This window comes from Sminthopsis crassicaudata, chromosome 1, assembly GCF_048593235.1.
Source record: "Sminthopsis crassicaudata isolate SCR6 chromosome 1, ASM4859323v1, whole genome shotgun sequence".
Lineage (NCBI taxonomy): Eukaryota > Metazoa > Chordata > Mammalia > Dasyuromorphia > Dasyuridae > Sminthopsis > Sminthopsis crassicaudata.
In genome coordinates this window covers 598,640,617-598,663,882 of record NC_133617.1, presented here as the reverse complement: position 1 = coordinate 598,663,882, position 23,266 = coordinate 598,640,617, and the positions used below count along the sequence as shown (strand labels likewise).

The following is a 23,266-nucleotide window of genomic DNA, read 5'->3' as shown; positions in this document are numbered from 1 at the left end:
AAAATTCTGACATCTTAAATTAAAATTATTATTAAAAGTAAGCAACTATTGAGGTCCATGACCAAATACAGATTTCTGTACTAACATCGTTCAGAAAAAATTTGAGAATAAGTGAGGAAAATTCACTTTTTGAGTATAAACTAGATCTATGTCTTTCAAGCAACCAAAATCTACTCCCTAACTTTGCAAGTCCTCATTTTATTAAACAGGCATTCAGGAAGGTAGTAGACAGAAGCAGAGCTTTGAGAGAACAGATGCCTGGAACACTGATCCAGAAATGACAATTTTGTAGGAAAATACTTAACACTTTCCTAGCCATTCAAACACAGCAGCAGCAATGTGAAAATGAATAGTTCTGTAGAGTCTGTATGTTCCGGAAGCAACACTGTAAAGTATGACATGTTACCTAATGGCTGGGCAGCTAGAATTAAAACCTAATTATGAATACCATTGCTTCATGATTCCCCTTAAAGATCTTTATGTCAGGATGATGCTAGTGGATCTCTAGGTCCTAGGAACCACAGCTCACTCAAATGCAGAAGCTTCAGGGAACCATTGCTTTGGAAAATGACTAAGATTTCATCTTTTTCTTAATTGAGTCCAGTATTCTCTTAAGCTAAAAGGAAATAATTTTTCCAGTATTTCTTTTCAGATAATTGTTCTCAGTTCTCCAGTATTGAAAAACTGTAAAACTATCACTTAACACAAGCCCCAAATTAGCAGATTTTAGCACTGGGAAACAGGGGGAATGGGGGGTGGTGTTAACAGCACAAGATTTCTCCGATAAATAATTATAATAAAGGAAAACACATTACCGTCTCCTCTGCTGTTTAATATCAATTGGCTTGTTGATAGCATAAGGTGATCCATGAATGTAAGCACTCCGGAATCTGGCCACCTTCTCCAGAGTCAGGTGTTCACAGCTAGATGGTAAACTCATTTTATCCAAGCACAAAAAAATTAAAAAATAAACACCACACAACTAATTAATAAGCAAAAAATAACATTTCCTGAAAAATCTGGAAATAGGATGCCAGATTATGGACTTCTCTCTAGCTGTGTTGCTCACAGGTGGATTAGTGTTCTTTTGCTCAGAAAGCCAATTCAGCTTTCTCTCAGTGCCTAGATGCATTAGTTTGCTTTTTTCCTTATGGATACAGGAAGCTCATTGCTTTTTTTTTTTTTTTTTTTCTACTCAGAGTCAAGCTTCAACCAATTATTGGCTGAGCAGATAAAGTCGAAAGTGCCTGGCTTCACAAAAGCCTTCCCTCCCTCTCAGTTCTGTTTCTGAGTAGACAGTGAGCCTTTAATCCATTTTTGTCTTGTCTCTAAAAGAACACCAACTAAATTTAGCAGCCCTTGGTTAATCGGGGGCATTTATCTAAGCATCAAACATACCTCTGCTAGAAGGGAAATGATCAAGTCAGTGGTACATTTTCAGAAGGCTAAATTACTTTTCAAACCCATTATAGCCATTCAGAATGATGAAACAAGCACATGGAAATAATTACAGGTAGTTTTCCAATTTTCTGGTCAAAAATTATAAGTCTCAGCATTTGAATATTTGCTGGCTGTTCAAACAGGAGCCTTCTTTCATAAATCATTGCTGTGTATAATGGCATAGTCATCCAACATCTAACATACCATCCTAAGTAATGTCTTTCATCCTGACATTTTGACACAGTTGTTCAAGTCCTCTCATAAGAAATTAAATGTCTAATAATAAAATAATAATAATAATTTATAATATTATATATTTGTATAGTTCATATTAATATAATAATAGTGCTTTAAAGTTCACAATATATATATACCCATTATCTTCGTTGAGCTTCAACAACAATAACCTTAAAAAAAGATACTATGGGAATTATTATTGACGTTTTATAGATGAAGATCTGAGATGGAATATTTCTGTTCAAGGACTTTTCCATACTGTGAAAGGGTAGGTCTTTATCAATTGTGGTATAAGTTGAATGTTCATAATGACAGATACACACTGGAAAAAAAAAATAGGAGGAAAAAAAGTCCAACCTAAGTCCTTTTTTTTCTCTACAGCTATTAATTCTATATTCCTTCAAAAGATATTCATATAATTTGTTTCAGGAACACAAACTGTCCTGGTCTCCCTTCTGTGGACATTCTCCAATTTATCAAAGTTTTTCCTAAACTATGGTGCCCAGAAGTGGATTCAGAATATGGTCTGACCAGAAAAGTTTACAATAAGGAAGCTATCAACTTCCCTTTTCTCAGACATTATTTTCTACTTCTACAACAGAGCATATTAGCATTTTTGACTATCATGTCATACTACTAGTATCTTCCAAATCTTTTAATTTTTTTTCCACCTAATATGCTTCACATAAATTACATAGCCACATTGCTAGCATTCTCTTTTTGGATTGTTGATTGTTTTGGATCCAAAGCAGGACTTAATATTTATCTATAATAAATGTTCTCTTATCATGCCAGTCCATCGCTTTAGCATTTAGGTCTTTCTAAATTCCTACCCAGTCATCTAACACATTAGCAATGTGTCCCAGTTTTGACTCATTAGCCATCTTTGTCTTCATTCAGATCTCTGATAAAAGTGTTAAAAAGATCAGAACCAATGTCAAAGTATTGTGAAATGCCCATAAAATCCTTTCTCTAGGGTGAATTCAAATTAGTCTGAGTTCAATCAATCAACCAAATAGTATTTTTTAAGCACCTCAAATATTATAAGCACCAAACTAAGTAATTTGGAATAAAAAGAAAGAAAAAACAGTCATACCTCTCTCAGTGATCTCAGAGTTATCTGAATTTACCCAGCCCCACAAAAATCCAGTTCACATCTTTCTACCTTTTCTACAAGGATATCATAAGAGAGTTCACCAAATGTTTTGCTGAAATCCAGATTAAAATTCAGATATGCTAATATCTTCCTGAGACAATGTAATTTAGGGGAAAAAAAGGGAAAAAAAAGCTGTACTTAGAGTTGGAAAATCTTGGGTTTTAATCCCATCACTTACTAAGGCAATCTTGAGTAAGTACTTTAATCTCTCTGAACCTCAATTTCCTTATTTGTTTAATGAAGATATTAGTGAATTGTCATAGTGTTGTAAAGATCAAATTACATAGCATACATTACATATCCACAAATCATTACAGAAATTTACATATATATATATGTATATCCATTATTATCATGATCATTATTATACTCTCTCACATTCCCCTGATTTATCAGTCTAGTAACTGTTAACAAAGGAAATTAGGTTAATTAGTTTGACATGAATTGTTCTTGATGAATCCATGCTGACTTTTAATGATCACTACTTCTTTTCCTAAGTACTTAACAAATCTCTGAGAGATTATAAATCATTTTTCCTGTTTTTGGAAACTTACCCCTTAGTCACAGTATCCTTTAAATTTGACCTTTTAATTTAATTTAATTTTACAGTTTGGGACAAGTAGGAATATGCAAATACGCCAAACTATATTAATGGCTTACATTTTTGGCATTCATTGAGTATTGGACATGTCAAAATTGTGAAAAGTATTTTGGTGTTTACAATTATTTTCTGTTCAGGAAATTTTCAAGAATATGTAAGGAAGAGAGTTTCTATGACATTTAAATTAATGAAATTATAAGACTCAGAATTTTTTATTAAATGTATCAAAGTACTTTTAACTAAGTACAAATAAGTCCACAATAAATTCAAGAGGAATAAAGAACTTATCTTTAAATACAGATGTTGTCACACAGGAAATATTTTGTGGCTGGCTGAAAAAATCAGATACACTTCTGGACCTTTGTGTAACACAGCAAGCCATATCAGAATTATACATTTCAATATCAGAACATCTTAGTAACAGAACTCCAGCCAAGCTCCTGAGAGGAAAGCACTCTGAAAAATATGAGTTTAGGATGATTGCAACTCTAGGGATTGTGACCCCTTGTGATGGACAGAAGTGATGGCTATGGACAGTACAAAAACACCAATCCTTAAATCCCAGCAGAGAGTTTTATATATATAAGAAAAACTTCATGAGGACTCTTGTCAAGTGAAAAAAGGAATCCCAATAATAAAGAGCTGTGATTTACTTTTCCCTTGTGTACTATCTACACATATGTTTGATTATTATTTTACTTTAAATTTGCAGCCACTCTTCCCAGAAACCCTGTATATTAAAGGGCAAAAAGTCCATTTGGTTTAGGGGTAAGAGGGATCATTTCTGTAACAACTTTCTTTACTATGTCTGTTTAATATTTATTCTAAAAATCTAACTGAGGCTGCTAGCTGATAATCAATGGCAAGCAACTTTAGTAGAGGCTTATGATGAAGTAATCAATTCTTAATTCTTCAGAGTCACTCCTAGAATACAGAAAAGATGAGTAATTAACCTCCCCCTAGAAACTAACTCCATCAATGCAAGTTGGAATTGGAGTAGGGCACTCTCATAATCCACTATGCATCCTCATATCAAAAAAGTTGAGACAATTGGCTCTTAAAGCAACAGAGTGACTCAGGATAGAAAATGGATGAAAATGCAAGATAATCCCAAATTCATGATCAAAAATGCTATCAGCTCCCAGAGAAAGAAGTGATGGTGTCTGAATATAGACTGAAATACTATTTTCACTTTTTTTTAGTCTTTTTATATACAATGACTAATTTGAAAATGTTTGATATGATTGCTTTTTGATATGATATAAATTGGATTTCAGAGAGGAAAAAAGGAGGGATGGGACTTGGAACTCAAAACTTAAAATAAAAATATTTCTTACACATAATGGGGAGAATATTATTTTTTAAAAAAGAAAATAGGTGCAATGTTTAGACCAGACATTCTGTAAAATTGCTAGATTCAGAATTCTTATAAAATGAAGGATATTTTTGAGCGGTTTTATAGACTGCTAACTGAAATTCCTGTCCCAGTTTTAACTCATCAAAATAATTTATTAGAGGGAAACTGGAAAGAAAGAAGGAATGACAGAAAGAAATAAAGAAAAAAGGAGAAAAACAAGCAATTATTAAGTGTCTATAATATGCTAGGCACTGTGCTAAGCGCTTTATAAATATTATCTCAGTTGGTCCGCATAGCAACCCTGGGAGGTAAGTATGATTATCTCTTTTTTGCCATTGAGGAAACTGAGGCAGACTGGGGTCAGTCATATAGCTAGCAAGTGTGTGAGGCTGGTTTTGAATTCAGATATTGCTGACTTTGGACCCAGTGCTCTATCCACTGCATTACCTAGTTGACAATATAAGAATTATTGGGAGGAAGAAAAGACATAAAAAGATATATTCAGTCAAGCATCTTTAAGTGTTGCTTTTTTATATTTTTTATGAGAAAAAAAATTTTGAATGGTACTACATCTTGTTTAGAACAAGATGCAAAGAGACAAAAAACTAATTTGCTTAGTAGTTTGATTTACTTTTGCTCCTACTTATAATAGAGATAATCTATATCTTCACAGCATTCACAGTAAGTAGTTGGATAAGCAGTTGGACTGGGAGAGGGATATGTTTGCAATACTAGAATTCCCAGAAAGCCCCTGGACACTGAAATGAGAAAGGGAAATCTCTCTATTAGTGAAAATCAAACTGGCATAATTTTCATGCATTCTAGGAAAAAAGTCTTAGAACCATAAATTTAGAGTTAGAAGAGGATGTTAGAGGTCATGTAGCCTAGGGTATCAAAAGAGCCAGACAGCCAGCAATATTCTTAAATCCAGCAGAAGCAGATTAAAATATAATTGGGAAATTAAGAAAATAAATAAAAATTCAATAGAACATAGATAATGGTAATTTGTGGTTCTTACAGTCAATATATCATTGTAGATATCTTCCTGTATAGTTTTGCTGTTGTTCAGTCATGTCTAACTCTTTGTGACCCTATTATGGATTTTTTTGGCAAAGATACTGGAGTGATTTGCTATTTCCTTCAGAAAGCTGAGACAAACAGGGTTAAGCGACTTGTCTAAGGTCAAAGTAGTAAGTGACACTAAAATCAGCTAGTAAGTGTCTGTGATCATATTTGAACTCAAGAAGTTGAGTCTTCCTGACTCCCAGCCCAGCACTCTATCCACTGAACTTCCTAAATGTCCTTACGTGGCAGTTCAGTGATTTCCAATTCTATTTGAGTTCGAAGTCACTGGTTAACTGCCTTAGAAATTAACTGACAAGAAATATGAGTCTCAGGAAAGTGTTTGACTGGGTGTCATACAGGTGTTTAGGAAAATAGATGATTTAATTTCAACTTCCCTAACTCCTGTCCTCTGAGTAAGTGATACCCAAAAATATACCAAGCTGCCATCAAGTGTTGGAAGTCTGAACAATTTGCTTAATGCCCTATGTTTTAATTGGTGACAGTCACATACCTAAAAAGAATAAATTAAAAATAAATGTGTAGTTAAAAGTATTGCCCCTTAGTGTAGGAGTTCTTAGCATTTTTGTCTGAACTAGGTCCTTTTTACAGTCTGGTAAAGCCAATGGACCCCTACTTAAAAAACATTTATTTTAATGTGCAACATATAGGATTATAAATAAAGGACTATAAAGGAAGCTATATAAAGGACTATAAAGGAAGCTAATTATACTGAAATTAAAGTTATTAAAATGTATACACACATATGTATTTATTGAATCTGTGTGTATGTATGTGTACATGTATACAAGTTCATGGATCCCAAGTAAAGAACCAAGAACCTTTGTTCTAGAGTATAAGATATTCCCCAATGAGGAGGAAAATACACACATACACATTAATAATGTATACACAAACATACACACACATACCTATAGTGGACAGAGTGGACTAGGGACAAGACTCATTTTCCTGGATATCTGGCCTCAAACACTCACTAGCCACATGACCTTGGGCAAGTCACTTAAACCCATTTGTCTCAGTTTTCTTGTATATAAAATTAACTGGAGAAGGAAATGACAAAACACTCCAGTATTTTTTCAGAAATTCTAAATCGGATCACAAAGAGTTGGACAAGATTGAAACAGTTCAACAACAACCACAATACACACACACACACACACACACACACACACACACACACATATATATATATATATAATATACAATATATACATATATGTATGTATATTCTTAGAAAACACATAATAGAATATAATAAACAGTGTTTACTTGCAGGCTGGCAAGTTAGAGGATCATAAATTTGTAACCAGAAGGGATTTTGGAGAAGATTTAGTCCAATCCCATCATTTTATAAATAGGGAAACCTAAGACCCTAAGAATTAACTGCCCAATGTTATGTATTCAATTTATTTTGTCAACAGATAAGCATTTGTAAGTGCCTATCATATATGAGGCTCATTGCTAAACACTGGAGATACAAAGAAGGACAAAAGACAGTTCTAGCCTTCAACAAGCTCACAATCAATGGAAAAAAAAACAAGCAAACAAATATGTACCGACAAGCTATATAGAAGATAACTTAAAAACAATGGAGGGATCTCACTAGAATTAAGAGAAGTTGGGAAAAGTTTCCTGTAGAGGATGAGACTTAAAACAAGCCAGGGGGTAGAGATGAGAAGAGTAAGCATCTCAGGCATGAGGGAAATTTCTGGATCTGAGTGTTTTATTTGTGCAACTGCCAGGAAACTGGTGTCTCTACTTGACAAAGGGGTTCTACATGACAAAGGGGTGGATGAGGGTGTGGAGGAAGGTGCTAGATAGGTAAGGTGTGGTAAAGGCTAGGTTAGTAAGAAGTTTGAATGCCAGAAGATTTTGTATTTGATTTGATAGGGAACCATTGGAGTTATGGAGTATGGAGGGAAGGATATGGGCTTTTACTTTGGGAAAATCACTTTGGTGGCTTAAATGGAGGATGGATTGAAGTGGGGAGAGACTTGAAGCAGATAGATCCAACAATAGGCTATTATAGTAAGCCAGGAGAGAGGCGACGAGTATCAGGGGAAACAAGAAGGTAGGTTGGAGAAATGTTCCAAAAGTAAAATCAATAGCTATTGACAACAAATTGGATACGGGAGATGGGAGGGAGGAATGAGTGATAGTGAGAAATACAGAATGATTCAAAGGTTATGGGATTGAGAGATGTCCTTAACAATAATAGAGAAGTCTGAAAGGAATGGAAGAGTTTAGGGGATTGATAATGAATTCAGTTTTACATCTATTGAGTTTATGTCTACTGGACATTGAGCTTGAAATATTTAAAATGCATTTGGAGAAAGGAGGTTAAAAGACTACTCAGGATAGGGCAGTATAGGAAGATTTGAGAATTATCAACTAAAAGATGATAATTAAATCCATGGGAGCTGATAAGTTTGCCAAATGAAGTAGCAAAGAGGGAGAAGGAAATAGGGCCCATGATAAAATCCTATATAATTCCCATAGTTGTAGGGCATGACATGAATGAAGAGCCAGCAAAGGAGATAGAAAAGAAGCAGGCAGAGAGATAGAAAGAAAATCAGGAGGTAATGGAACATTATTGTTCTTTAAAAAATGATGAGCAAGCTGATTTTAGAAATCAGAAAACCTGGAAAGATTTACATGAACTGATGCTGAGTGAAACAAGCAGAACCAGGGATACATTTTACACAATAACAGCAAGAATATGTGATGATGTTTATGAAAGGCTTGGTTCTTTTCAGTGTTTCAGTGATCCAAAACAATTCCAACAGATTTTAGACAGAAAATGTCATCTGCATCCAGAAAAAGAACTAAGGGGATTGAATGTAACACATGCTATGTTCACTTCTTTTTTCTGTTTTTTAATCTCTCCCATGGATTTTCCCTTTTGCTCTGATTTTTCTCTCTTAATATGATTCATAAAGCAATGTATATTAAAAAATAAATAAAATTACTACAATAAAAAAAGAAAGAGAAGCAGAAGAAAATGGATCCAAATCTACCACTCTTTGCAGTAAGCAGGTTTCCACTTTGGGGCAATATTTTAATTTATTATTCTAATTTAGTTTAACCACTTTGACAAAATTAAGTCATCCATTTAAGCTTTTAAAAAAATTTGTCAGATCTGTTATTTAAATAAATTTATATGACATATTATTTATTAAATGATTTGCTTGCCAGTTATATGTGCCAACAGTGGCCTTTAGAAAACTGCTTTATTTTTTTCATTAGTTTTATCCTGTGTAGAAAAGACAGAATTTGAACATGGTAAAATCTAAAAAATATATATATTATGCTATGAGATGTTATGTAGCGAGCTGTCGTCTCCAGAAGCTGCCGGATTACTCTCTGGGAAGAGATCTGCTGTGTCTACTCAAATCTCTCAGACAGATTCTTCTTCCTGTAGTGAACCGTTGTCTCCAGGCAGTTGCTGTTAACTCTTGTCCTTAGAAGTGACTTCCCTTCCTGCAGAGAGCCCCGTCAGGCCTGATGTAATGCAGAGAGTCTTCTTCTTGAATCCTGGCTCTGAATCTCCTCCAGCTCCTATCCTTCTCCAGGCCGATCTGCCCTGCGCCCAGTGCTGTCCTCTCTTTTATTCTCCCAGAGAATGGGCGTGGGATAATGCAAGGGCTTCTGGGAAGAACCACCTCAGCCAATGAGCTTGCCCCCTCTATCAAGTCAACCTGAGTTCTCACCTTGTAATTGTCCAGAAAACCTCAGTTCTCACTTAGTAATCCTAACATCTCCCCCTTTCTTTTGATTTAGAACATAGGACAGTCATGACCTTGAAACATAAATCCATCAATATGGGAAGTATTACAGATAATTACATAAATTACATAAGCACATAGTAACATAGTAACGTAACACATGCTAGAAGTATATAACATAATCATAAATTGAAAATTTATAAATGTCCATAAGTCCATTGTCCATTAGTCTCATCTTGTGTGAGGAAGTCCAATGATTCCTGCTGGTTTTTAAAGTTCTTTAACAGTCTTCTTATTATCCATGCTCTTTCAGTGTCAGATGTTTCTTAGATCTTCTCCTTTATTTTGAGGTCTTTCTCTTTTTCTGTCTCTCTCTGGTGGACAAGGCGAATATGACTCGTTGGCACCCATCTGATTCCTTCTCCTGCTGAAGAAATACAAGCAAACCCTCTCCCCCAGGCAGTTAACCTATCTGGTCCCTTCCATTCACCACTTTCTGGATCTCTCCACATCACCTGGCGATTATCTAAGGACAGTGGAGATGCTCTCACTGGACACTGCCCTTCTGGTGGGTTATAAAACCTGTCTGCTGGAGCCAGTGCATCTTTGTCAAAAATTAGAAAATTAATGGTATAGAGAACTAAATTTAGAAGTTCCCTAGGGCTACCTGTGGTTCCCCCTTTCTTTTGTTTTTGGAGGAGTGTCTTAATATCTCTGTTTCTTCTCTCTACTATTGCCTGCCCTTGAGGATTAAAGGGTATGCCCGTGGTATGTAAAATCTTATACTGTGCACAAAAGTGTGTAAAATGTTTGGACGTATATGCAGGTCCATTGTCTGTTTTTATTGCTTGTGGCACACCCATAATTGCAAAAGCTTGTATAAGGAATTCAGTGACCACTCGGGCTGTCTCTTTTGCTGCTGGCATTGCAAATGTGAATCCTGAAAAGGTGTCTACCACAACATGAATAAAAGATAGACGACCAAAAGATTTATAATGGGTCACATCCATTTGCCAGATTTCATTGGGTCTCAAACCACGAGGATTCTTCCCTGGAGGGAGTGTAGGAGCATGGAAAGGAAGACAAGCTGTACAGCTTTTTACTATGCTCCTAGCTTCCTCTCTTGTGATTCCAAATTGTAAACGTAAAGCTCGAGCAGCCTGATGATATTTAGAATGAGATTCTTGCGCTTCCTGATATAAAGGACTACTGGCTAACATGGTTAGAAGGCTATCTGCCATTGAATTTCCATCAAAAATAGGACCTGGGAGTCCACTATGTGAGTGGACATGCAAGATATAAATCTTGCCTGGATGTTTTCTCACTTGCTCTTGAAGTTCCTTAAAGAGCTGATAAATATTGGAGGCTGCAAATTTTATTTGGGCTGTGGCAATTCTTTGTACTACACCTACTGAATAGGCTGAATCAGTAATTATATTTACGTCTCCTGGGTAATAAGTGAGAGCTAGCATGATAGCAAATAATTCATTCTGTTGAGTGGATTGAAAAGGAGTCCTGATTACTCTCTTTATGGTTAAATCATGAGAGTATATGGCACAAATATTTTCTTTGGAGGCATCTGTAAAGATTGTTGGTCCTTTAAGAGGAACCTTAGAAACCTTTTCTTCAAAAATCCATCGCCAATTATGTAGTAGCCGGGTAATCTTTAATGGAGATCCATGTGCAAAATTTGGAGCGGTGGCCAATAAAATTTGCCATTCTGGGATGTTTTCACAGCATACATTAATCTGTGCGTTAGTATAGAATGTGTATATTTTTTCAGGACTTATCCCAGATAATTGTGTTACTCTCTTAATAGCCTTTAATAAAATCCTAGCCACAAGCACTGGGTAAGGTGTAAGGCTTTGTTCTGGTTGTGCTGGGAGGTTCACCCACTCAATCACTCTGTCTCCTTGATGAAGGACTGCTGTGGGTGCCTCTTTTGTAGCAAAAACTGATATTTCCAAGGGTTTTTGAGTGACTCTTTCAACCACATTGGATAAAGCCAGTTCAACTTCTCTCAAAGCCTTTTGTGCTTCTTTTGTAAGCTGGCGTGGTGAATTTAAAGCACTGTCTCCCCTTAAAATGTCATATAGTGGTTGCAATTGACAGGTAGTCAAGCCTAGCACGGGACGCATCCATTGGATATCTCCTATCAATTTCTGGAAGTCATTTAAGGTGTTTAGCTTCTCTGTTCTTAAGGAGAGTTTTTGTACTGTAAGCACCTTAGGATATACTTCATATCCTAAATATTGAAAAGGAGCATGTCTTTGAATTTTTTCTGTAGCTATATGCAGTTTGTAGTACTTTAATGTTTCCATGGTCCTTTGTAGACATGCCTCTAACATTTGTTCCTCAGGTGCACATCCCAAAATATCATCCATATAATGTAACAATATTACTTTTGGAAAGGCTTTTCTTACTGGAGCAAGAGCAGCTGCAACATACATTTGGCACATAGTAGGGCAGCTTCTGGATCGCTCTCTGGGAAGAGATCTGCTGTGTCTACTCAAATCTCTCAGACAGATTCTTCTTCCTGTAACGAACCGTTGTCTCCAGGCAGTTGCTGTTAACTCTTGTCCAAAGAAGTGACTTCCCTTCCTGCAGAGAGCCCCGTCAAGCCTGATGCAATTCAGAGTCTTCCTCTTTCTCTGAGAGTCCTCTTCTTTTATTCTCCCAGAGAATGGGCGTGGGATAATGCAAGGGCTTCTGGGAAAAACCACCCCAGCCAATGAGCTTGCCCCCTCTATCAAGTCAACCTGAGTTCTCACCTTGTAATTGTCCAGAAAACCTGAATTCTCACCTTGTCACTGTCCAGACAACCTCAGTTCTCACTTAGTAATCCTAACAATGTTATTCTCAGGTCACTACATTTGAGGACTCAAAGGGACCTTGAAGAGCCTACTAGCCCAGCCTTCTCTGATGGGGAAGCTGAGACACAGAAAATTTAACAGATTTGCATAGTCACATAGATAACAGAATCAATATTAAGATTAGCAGAACATGATTAAAATCTAGGAGATTCACTTTTCTCTCCTAAATTCCAAAGGTCTCTCTAAACAATTTTAATGCTAACAAAGATGTTATTTTGTTCTGGAAAGTATGGATTAGAAAACAAATGACTTTAACACAATGATTTTAGGGAAAAAAACCCAACAACAACCATATAGCTCCTCTGAAACCTCTGCTTCACTTCCCACACATCTATCCCACCAAGAACTTGTTCTGTCTGCCAAGATGGAACTATCGCCAACATTCAACATAGAGAATGTTCAGGAGTGGGAGCAAGTAGAATAAATTAAAGTAACTTGAAAGTTAGTTTACAAAGAACCAAATGTTTTGTGCTATTATAAACAAAAATTAGAAGTTATAAATTGAATTACTTATTAAAAATTAATGAATGGCAATGACATCTTGGATACAACTTGTTGTATATTTGGTCTGGAACTCTCATTTACCTATTAATTAATTAGATTATTTCTTTATCTAGATCTATAACTAGAATGAGGAGGTGGTAGTGATGCCCCAAGGGATGCTGATTTGAAACTCCTAAAAACAACAGGGCTTAACACCCAGTTAACAAAAATAGGATAGGAAATAATAGAAAAGAAGAGAAAAGAAATAGACACCAGTTGGTGGGTTGAGGTGTATTTTCTCTACTCCCCCAGGTACTATTTGTGGTACTATCCCACAGGTTCAAATAATTCATCGTTAACTTTCTACCATGCAATTACGGAGTATTTATTTAGCCCATACTATATGCTAGCTGCTGTTTTCAAAAAGTACCTACTGATAGCTAATGTCTTATCTCTTTAGAAGAGTTGCTTTTTGAAGAGTGCATTATACATACATTTTCATCTTATCTCACTTGAGTTACTGAAGTAAAGCATTAGTGGTAGTGGTGAAATAAATTTCAAGAACTGAAAAAATAATAGCTATGGGCGTCAGAGGAAAACTTCCTAGAAAAAAGTGATTCTTGAGCTGGGTTTGAAAATTAGGCTAGAGATTTGTAAGGATGGTATTATAAAAGAAAACAATACTTCCTTACCAAAGATCCTTTGATTGTTGTTGTTCAGTTATTCAGTTGAGTTTGACTCTTTGTGACCCCATAGACATGGCACACCAGGCCCTGTCTCTCAAACTCTATCCAAGTTTATGTTAATTGTTTCCATGAGGCTAATCTCATCCTCTGTTATCCTCCTTTCCTTTTGCCTTCAATCTTTCCCAACATAAGGCCCTTTTTCATCAAGTCACATCTTCTCATTATAGGGCCAGAATATTTAAGCTTTGGCTTTTATATTTGACCTTCTGGTGAACAGCCTGAATTAGTTTCTTTAAATACTGACTGATTTGATCTCCTTGCTATCCAAGGGAGTCAAAAAAAGTCTTTTTAAAAGTACTGCAATTTAAATATTTTGATTCTGTGACTCAGCTTTCTTTATAATTCAACTCTCAAAGCCATCCCAAACTATACAAAAACCATAGTTAAAGCTATACGGGCCTTTGTCAGTAAAGTGATGTCTGCTTTTTAGTATGTTGTCTAAATTTCTCATAGCTTTCCTTCTAAGAGGCGAGCATTTTTTTTTTTTTTTTAATTTCATGGACTCAGCAGCCATCTGCTATGCTCTTTGAGCCCAAGGATATAAAATCTGATACTGCTTCCATTTCTTTTCTCTCTATTTTCCAGGAAGTGATGGAACCAGTTGCCACAATTTTAGTTTAGTTTTGTTTTGTTTTGTTTTTTTTTTAATATTAAGCTTTGATACTTTTCTTTTACCCTCACCAACAGGCTTCTTAATTCTTCTTTGCTTTCTGCTATCAGAGTGATATCATTTATACATCTGAGATTATTGATATTTTTCTCAGCATCCTTAATTTTTGATTTGTCCAACCTGGCAGTTTGCATGATATACTATGAATCTAAGTTAAATCAGGTGACAGTATACTTCCTTGTCATAGTCCTTGTCCAATCTTAAACCAATCAGTTGTTCTATGTTTAGTTTTAATTGTTGCTTCTTGATCCTTGGCAGGAGAGAAATGATGAGCTGATAATTCCATTTCTTTGAGGATTTGTCACATTTTGTTGTAATCCACCCAAAGGCTTTTGTATAGTCAGTGAAGCAGAAGTTGATTTTGTCTGTGTGTGTGTGTGTGTGTGTGTGTGTGTGTGTGTGTGTGTGTGTGTGTGTATGTTTCCTGAAATTCCCTTACTTTCTCAATAAACTAGTGATTCTGGCAATTTGGTCTTTAGTTCCTTTGCCTCTTCAAAAACCAGTTTGCTTTTTGATAATTCTTGGTTTACATATAGCTCAAACATATTTCAGAATCTTAATCATGACTTTGTTGGCATGGGAAATGAGTGTAGATCATCAATAATTTGAACATTTCTTTAGGATTTGAATTGGGATGTAAAACAATATATTTTTTTCCAATCCAGGGTCCACTGATGAATTTTTTCAAATTTGCTGACATATTGAGCATAGCGTTTTAATATTCTAAATAACTCAGATGAAATTCTATCATCTCTACTAGCCTTACTGTGAACAATGTTTCAAAATCCCACTTGACTTTATTTTTTATTTTTATTTTTATTTTTTTGCTGAGGTAATTGGGGTTAAGTGACTTGCCCAGAGTCACACAGTTTGGAAATGTTAAGTGCCTGAGATCAAATTTGAACTCAGAGTCTCTTGACTTTAGGGCTGGTGCTCTATCCACTGCACCACCTAGCTGCCCCTTGACTTCATTCTTTAGAATGAAGAGAATACCACAGAGTACCAAAAGAAGATCAGCTTGATTGGTGCACAGAAGACTTTTTTAAGCATCAGTCACAGTGGAACTTGGGTATTGGGTGGGGAGGGCATGATGAATTCAATGACTTTATATACAAGATCTGCTGACAAAGCTCATTTCAAACATTATGCCCCATTGTTTATATTGAACCAAATGACTCTAAACATTCATTTTTCATTCAGAAAATAAAAAATATGATCATCATGATGATAGCATCCAGTAAGCCCAAGCATGTTTTGATTTGACATTTATATTTCTCCCTTGTACAGATATTTTCTGTTACAGTGAATAATTTTACTCATGGTCAGTATGCACATTAATACTTTCCATTTTCATACTCATTATAGAGAAGAAGTTATTTATTTCCCACCCAAATCCAAGTCCTATCTCAGAAAACACTAAGTTTTGGGATGATACATGAGTGTAATGGACCCATTGCAACTCCTCATTCTAATTCAATAAGCTGTTTATGTCTATATCTAAAAGAAGGTGAATCTTCCAATTACTTCCAAAGCATTTAGGCATAGGTCCAAAAATGACAGCTTGCCTTAGATTTTCAGACCTCTTTCTAGGACTTTCAACTACTGATCTTCAAAGTAAGGAGCTAGAGAAGATGCAGATAGAGATCAACCAATAGAAAGAGGGGCTATTTCCTATACTCACCAATATAGTTTGACAACCCTACCATGCCTTTACCAGTTATTGCTTGAATCAATCAATAATGCCAATAAACAAGTATTTGTTAAGTGTCAACTCTTGTGCCAAGTTCCATGCTAAACACTGTGGACATGGAAACAAAAAAATGCAACAGTCCTTCACTTGAAAGGATTTATATTCTATTTTGAAGTGTATTCATGCATATTATATTCAAAATAAAGCAGGATAATTTTTGGGGGGAGAGGAAAGAGTTAGGGTACTACCAACAAGTAGAAAAGGCTGCACATGAAATGTTACATTTTAGCTGAATTTTGAATAAAATAAGGGCTTCTGAGAGTTGGAGATGAAAAGGATATTCCATGTACAATCAAAAAGTCCAGGTACCACTTCCCTAGAGCTTCATAAAGAAAATTATTCTCCCTGTAATTTCCATAACTAAGCATCTTTATGTGCAGACACTGTGGCTAAGCAATTAAAAAGCAAAAGTGAAAGAAGGAAAAAAAGAAGAGGATAAGGAGGAGAAGAGGAGAGGGGGGAGAGAGAGAGCAAAAGGGAAGGATAGAGAAGGAAAGGAGGGAGGGAGAGTGTGTATAATGTCAGTCTTCATTTCTTAACTTCTTTTGTCTCTGTGCAGTACTGACACTGGATACTCTCTGGTTTTTAGGTTTTGGGACATTCCTCTCCACTGGTTTTCCTCCCAAAGATTCCTTTGCTAGCTGTTCATCCATGTTCTAGGATCTAGGATCAAACATCAACTCCTATGTTTAGTATGCAAAGCTCTTCACAAATCATCTACTTCTTCTTATTATCTGTTCTACACACTGCATTCTAGAAAGCATTGGTCTGCACCCATCTCTTGTAACTTCCCTCTTCTATCTCCATGCTTTTTCTGCTCATTGTCCTCAATATCTGGAATGCTGTATCTTCTTACCTACACCACTGAGTTTCCTAGAATTCTTTCAAAAATCAACTCAAATTCCACTTACTCCAAAAGGTTCTTACCTAGTCTTTCCTCTCCAAACCCTCTAAGATGTTAATTGAGTTCCTTTTTAGATTGTTTTCCTTTGGTGTGTTCTGGCAGCTATATGATACAGTGAATAGAGACTTGGGACTGGAATCAAGAAGACCCAAGTTCAAATCCTGTCTCAGATACATATTAGCTAGATGATCCAGGTCAAATCACTTTACCTTGTTTACCTGTTTCCTCATCTGTAAAATGAGCTGAAGAATGAAATGAAAAACCACTTCAGTATCTTTGTTGAGAAAATCCCAAATGGGGTCATGAAGAGTCAGATACAATTGAAATGACTAAATAACAAATATATCCTCTCTATGCCTAAGGTTTTAGACTGTTTACATGTTATCTTCCTCATTAGACTATAAGTACCTTGAGGGTAAAGAACTGTATTTTTCCATTTTATCAAGTCTACTTTTTAAAGAAGTTGTTCTCTTTTTTTCATGTCACCAATTCTGTTTTTCAAGGAGTTATTTTCTTTTTCCATTTCCTCAAATGTATTAAGGAGTTGTTTTCTTCAGATATTTTCTGTGTTTCTTTTCCCAAAATCTCCTGCAAAGATTTTATTTCCTTTCCCTATTTTCCTTCTAACTCTTTTTAAAGATCTTTTAAAAAATTCTTCCAAGAAAGTCTTTGGATTAGAGAGCAACTCATATCCTGCTTTGAGGCTTCATCTCACATTTTGCCTTTAGTGTTCTCAGGGTGTGAGGTCTATTAATTCTCTGTCTCCATAATAGCTATGTATGGTCAAAGATGTTTTTTATTTTTTCTCATTTTTGAAAAGATTGAGGATTGCTCCTAGGGCACAGGGAAAATTTTCTGACCTTCCTCTTATATGCCCTGGGATGGGTGCTGCAAGCTTTCTCTTAGTGTGAGCCTGGCCAAGTCTGACCTGTTATGCTGGGGTTCAGGGGCTTGCCTTTTTAAATTACTTTGGAGGTCTCACAGTTAGTTTGTTGATCCACCAGATTCTTTTTATATATATATATATATATATATATATATATATATATATATATATATATATATATATATATTTTATAATATTATCCCTTGTATTCATTTTTCCAAATTACCCCTCCTCCCTCTATTCCCTCCCCCCGACGACAGGCAATACCATACATTTTACATGTGTTACAATATAGTCTAGGTACAATACATGTGTGCGAATATCATTTTCTTGTTGCACAATAAACATTAGAATCCGAAGGTACATGCAACCTGGGCAGACAGATATTAGTGCTAACAATTTACATTCACTTCCCAGTGTTTCTTCCCTGGGTGTAGCTACCTCTGTCCATCATTGATCAACTGGAAGTGAGTTGGATCTTCTTTATGTTGAAGATTTCCACTTCCATCAGAATACATCCTCATACAGTATTGTTGTTGAAGTGTACAGTGATCTTCTGGTTCTGCTCATTTCACTCAGCATCAATTGATTTAAGTCTCTCCAGGCCTCTCTATATTCCTCCTGCTGGTCATTTCTTACCGAGCAATAATATTCCATAACCTTCATATACCACAATTTACCCAACCATTCTCCAACTGATGGACATCCATTCATCTTCCAGTTTCTAGCTACAACAAAAAGAGCTGCCACAAACATTTTGGCACATATATGTCTCTTTCCGCTCTTTAGTATTTCTTTGGGATATAATCCCAGTAGTAGAGCTGCTGGGTCAAAGGGTATGCACAGTTTGATAACTTTTTGGGCATAATTCCAGATTGCTCTCCAGAATGGCTGGATTCTTTCACAACTCCACCAGCAATGTATTAGTGTCCCAATTTCCCCACATCCCCTCCAACATTTGTCATTATTTGTTCCTGTCATCTTAGCCAATCTGACAGGTGTGTAGTGGTATCTCAGAGTGGTCTTAATTTGCATTTCTCTGATCAGTAGTGATTTGGAACACTCTTTCATGTGAGTGATCCACCAGATTCTGAACCAGGACAGAGGAGTGAATCCTGCTGTATTTTGGCTAAGAACCTCTCACTAGATTGCCCCACAGGACTTCTCCATCCTCCAAGTACCTCCCTGCCCAATTGAGGCAGACTTTTTCTGAAGTCCTTCCAAGATATCTTCTGCTGGAAATTTATTATGCTCCCAATATTTGTGGGTTCTGTCACTCTAAAGTCCATTCAGAGGCTTGATTTGATGTTGATCTTGAGGAAACCAGGAAAAGCTCAGGCAAAGTTCTCTCTATTCTCCACCATCATGGGGGCCTGTCTTTTTCCCTTGATTTTTATCTTCAGTTCTTCAGCAGAATTTATGGCATATTACAAACATTTAATAAATAGGTTGAAATTTCATGGCTTATAAAGTTTGTCAGTTTACATTCCAATGAAATGAAATGAAAGACCCAATTTCTCCACTTTGTATACTTAGGTCTTTGTTGATTGAGTTTTCTGATAGCATTCAACATTAACAATTAAATGCTATTGCAATTCATTTGAAAACTAAAGAAATGGTTGCTCCTAAGTGAATAGAAGGGATTTTCCTCTTAAACCTGATCAAATAATCCCAAATGTAGGTAACATATAATTTGAAGATATTTATAGAAAATTCAGAGTGGCACTAAAAAAATACCAGTAAATTATCTGTAAGTGGAATTTGGATGTTGTGAACAACCTTGATTATTTGCCAATAGAAAGTGAGGTTGAGCTTTTAAATAAGGGAACCTTTTCATTAGTTTCTACCTCTAATGATAAATAACCAGTCTTATTTATTTATTTTTCTTTCTTTTAGCAGTTTGCCTTTCACTAGTGTCTATTGGGCTCTCCTGCTAAAATGAGATTCAAATCCTCTCTGATCATAACAGAGATTTAGTCATGAACTGGGGAAGAGATGGTAGATGTGAACTTCATTTATCAGAGAAAGAAACTGAGTCCCAGAGTAGTAAAGGGATTTGTTTAAGGCTATATATACAGCTTTGGGAACAGAATTTTTGTGTAGGTGGGTTTTGGCCAATTTGCAGAAATAGGCTTATCTGCAAATAGGCAGATTGTCTCAACCCAAGCACAAGGAAAATAAACAAACTGTATTCCTACTACATACAGCATGTCTTTTTGATGCTGGTTTAAGCTCCAAATCAGAACTAGTTGCTATTATCTTCCTGTAGGAGATTTTAATAATGTCCCAGTAGAAACAGTCACTTCAAAGTGAAAATAAGTCATGTGAATTTTCCCAACTTTGAATACTTTTGGCATCTTATCTTTTTTTGGAAGATTGAATTAAAGTGGTAAGCTTCTGGATGGAGAGGAAACTTTGGTAAGCTCATTATCTTTTGTGTACTTTAAATAGATAAAAATTTACCTTGAGGAATAGAAGACTTAGTTGTAGCACCAACAGGGCATGGCATCAACAAAGTTCTTATAAATTCTGATAGGACATGTCCCTATTTTGAAAACTTTTAGGTTGTCAAGCTAAATCGTAGTAAGGATAAGATTTTTTTTAAATATAAAATTTTAAATATAAAATTTATCAATAATATCTAGCATTTATATGGTACTTTAAAGCTTGTGAGCCATAAACCTGTGAGGTAGATGCTATCTTTGTGTCCATTTACGGATGGGAATATTGAGGCTGATAGGTTGACTGACTTAAGTTCACACATCTTGGAACTGTGAGGCAGAATTCAAATCCATATCCTCCTCATTTCAAGTCTCTGTCTACTGCAATACCCCCCTGTAATTCTGGACATATCACTTATCATGTCAGTCCATTTCCTCTAAGTAAACTTAGAATAATAATAGTACCTGCATATCAGAGAATTGTTTTGAGGACCAAATGAAATACTATATATAAAGTGTTTCACAGACTCTAAATATCTGTAAAAATGTGAGCTGTTATTATTAATTAAGCAAGCTTTAGATCGATATGAGGTAAACAAACAACATAGCATTGTTGGACTTGGAAAAACACACATAAGCAATAAATCTCTCTCTCTGAATTTTAACTTATGAGCTATTATGATCTTTGGAACAGGAAAGGTCAAGCCATGTACAAACTATTAGTCTGGAGTCCAGCCAAAAGGGTTTGTCTGTTGTGCAATTATAAATATTTAGTATTATAGTATAATATGAAGTAGCATTGTGGAACAGTGGAAAGAACACTTGGCTTAAAGCCAGGAAGACTCATCAAACTGAGTTCAATCGAATTTCAAACACTTTAAAGCTATGTGACTCTGGACTAGTCATTTAGCCCTGTTTGTCTCAGTTTCCTCCCCAATATAATGAGCTAGAGAAAGAAATGAAAAACTATTATGGTGTTTTTGTCAAGAAAACCCTGTGGGATCATGAAAAGTTGGACATTACTAAGCAACAACAAAAATCTAGTCTACTATAGCATAAAATAAGAGCAGAGTACAAGAGAACAGTAGCATATACATATATGTAGAATATGCCTATTGTATGTGTATACACATACAAATAAATATATGTATACATACATATATACACACATATATGTATTATGTATGTACATATCCTTATTAGTTAAGAAATATTATCAATAATCATCACCATTTTCCTGATGAAGAAACTGAAACTGAAGTTAAGGAGTTTATACAAAATCACAAAGTTAATGCCTAAGGGAGGATTGGAACTCAGATCTTCCTATCCCTAAGGTCCAGTGCTCAACTCCAGGGCTTCTTAAACTTTTTCCATTGATGACTCCTTTTCACAGAGAAATTTTTATGTGATCCCTAGTATATAAGTATATAAACTAGGTATACAAATCAGACATAAATAATTTTATTTCACAAGAATTCCTTGATATACACATGATTTTGCCATTTATTAAAGATGAAAGCAAACTTGCATAACAATGAGATGGATGTACTTGCTTATTTTTACATAAAGAATTAAATCTTGGCAGAATATCTGATACCTTTTACTGTTGCCAATTTTTATTTTTATTTTTTTGCAATCTCTACATTCAGTAACATGACCACACAATTTAAGAAGCTTTTCTCTACTCTTTGCCAATAAAGTCTTAAATTATAAGCTCCCAGAGGATAGTTTAATGCTCTTTGCCATTCTTTGCACAATATAATTAAGTGATCAATTAAAATTAACCTATTACAGTGTTCAGTCAGTCAGCAAACAAAAATTCATTTATTAAGTATTTACTAGGTGCCAGACACTGGGCTAAGCAGTGAAGCAAAAAAAAAAAAAAAAAGCAAAAGATGGTCTCAATCCTCAAGATGGGAATAGATAAGTGATGTAGCAGATAGAGTGCTGGGCCTGGAGCTAGGAAACCTGCGTTTAAGTCTAGCCTCAGTTATTTACTAGCTGTATGATCCTTGTCAAGTCACTTAATTCTGTTGACCTTATATACATATACTAACTGTAGGATCCTGTATATACTAGTTAGTATACGTGTGAATGTGTATAAGTATTCATTATCATTGCCAATTGAATATGAGTCTTTAGCAAAAAGACAATTTAATTTTATCTTTGTATTTCTCCCTCCTTCTCACCCCCATCCCTTATATGTTCCTGGAAATTAGTATAGACTTAATATCTGCTTGTTGATTGATAGAATGCAAGGTAAACAAACAACCAAGTTGTAGAATGATTGGTTAAGTACAGGTATGAATTTAATAGTCATAAAGTTATATATCACTTTTAAGTTTAAGGATAATTTGTGCTTTACACAAGTTATTTTTAGCCTCTAAAACCCTCTTACAAATTAGATATTTTCCAATTTTACCAGAAAGTGAACTGAGGCAATCAGAAGTTAAGGTCACATGATTAGTAAGCATATGGTAGTATATTAATAATAAATCACTATTTTAGTTCTTCAACTTAAAAGCAATCCTAATACTGGGAACTAGTTCAAATATCTCATTTTTACAGATAAGAAATCTGAGGCCCAGAAGCATAGAGGACTGGTTCAAAGTCATAGGAGTAAAAGTAAGGATACAAATGTAATCTTTTTACTATTTTCAATATTTACTATGTGTCATATAGTTCTAGGTTTTGTAACTATAAAAAAAAAAAAACATTTATAAAGTTGTCAAAGAAAAGTTGAAAATCTGTCTTATAAGAACTGTTTAAACATAAACATTATTTATCTTATGAAAAGTGCCATCCTTATCCAGAGAGAATTATGGAGATGGAATATGGATCAAATCATAGTATTTTCATCTTTTTTGTTGTTGTTGTTATTGCTTAATTGCCTGTTTTTTCTTTCTCCTGT

At 35.2% G+C, this 23,266-nt stretch overlaps 1 protein-coding gene across 13 annotated transcripts in view; it reads right to left on the bottom strand.

Annotated features, from left to right (window-relative positions):
* Nucleotides 1-23,266, bottom strand: part of PDE4D (phosphodiesterase 4D) — a 1,915,283-nt gene that overhangs the window by 442,897 nt on the left and 1,449,120 nt on the right. The window contains exon 1 of one of the 13 annotated variants that reach the window (XM_074282458.1): nt 816-1,155. The exons of 11 other annotated variants lie outside the window; for them this stretch is intronic. In XM_074282458.1, the coding sequence (XP_074138559.1) occupies nt 816-940 (125 nt within the window). In that variant the 5' untranslated portion in view covers nt 941-1,155. Of the gene's footprint in view, nt 1-815; nt 1,156-23,266 lie in introns of those variants that run through there. One more of the 13 variants, XM_074282462.1, reaches the window with a different exon arrangement.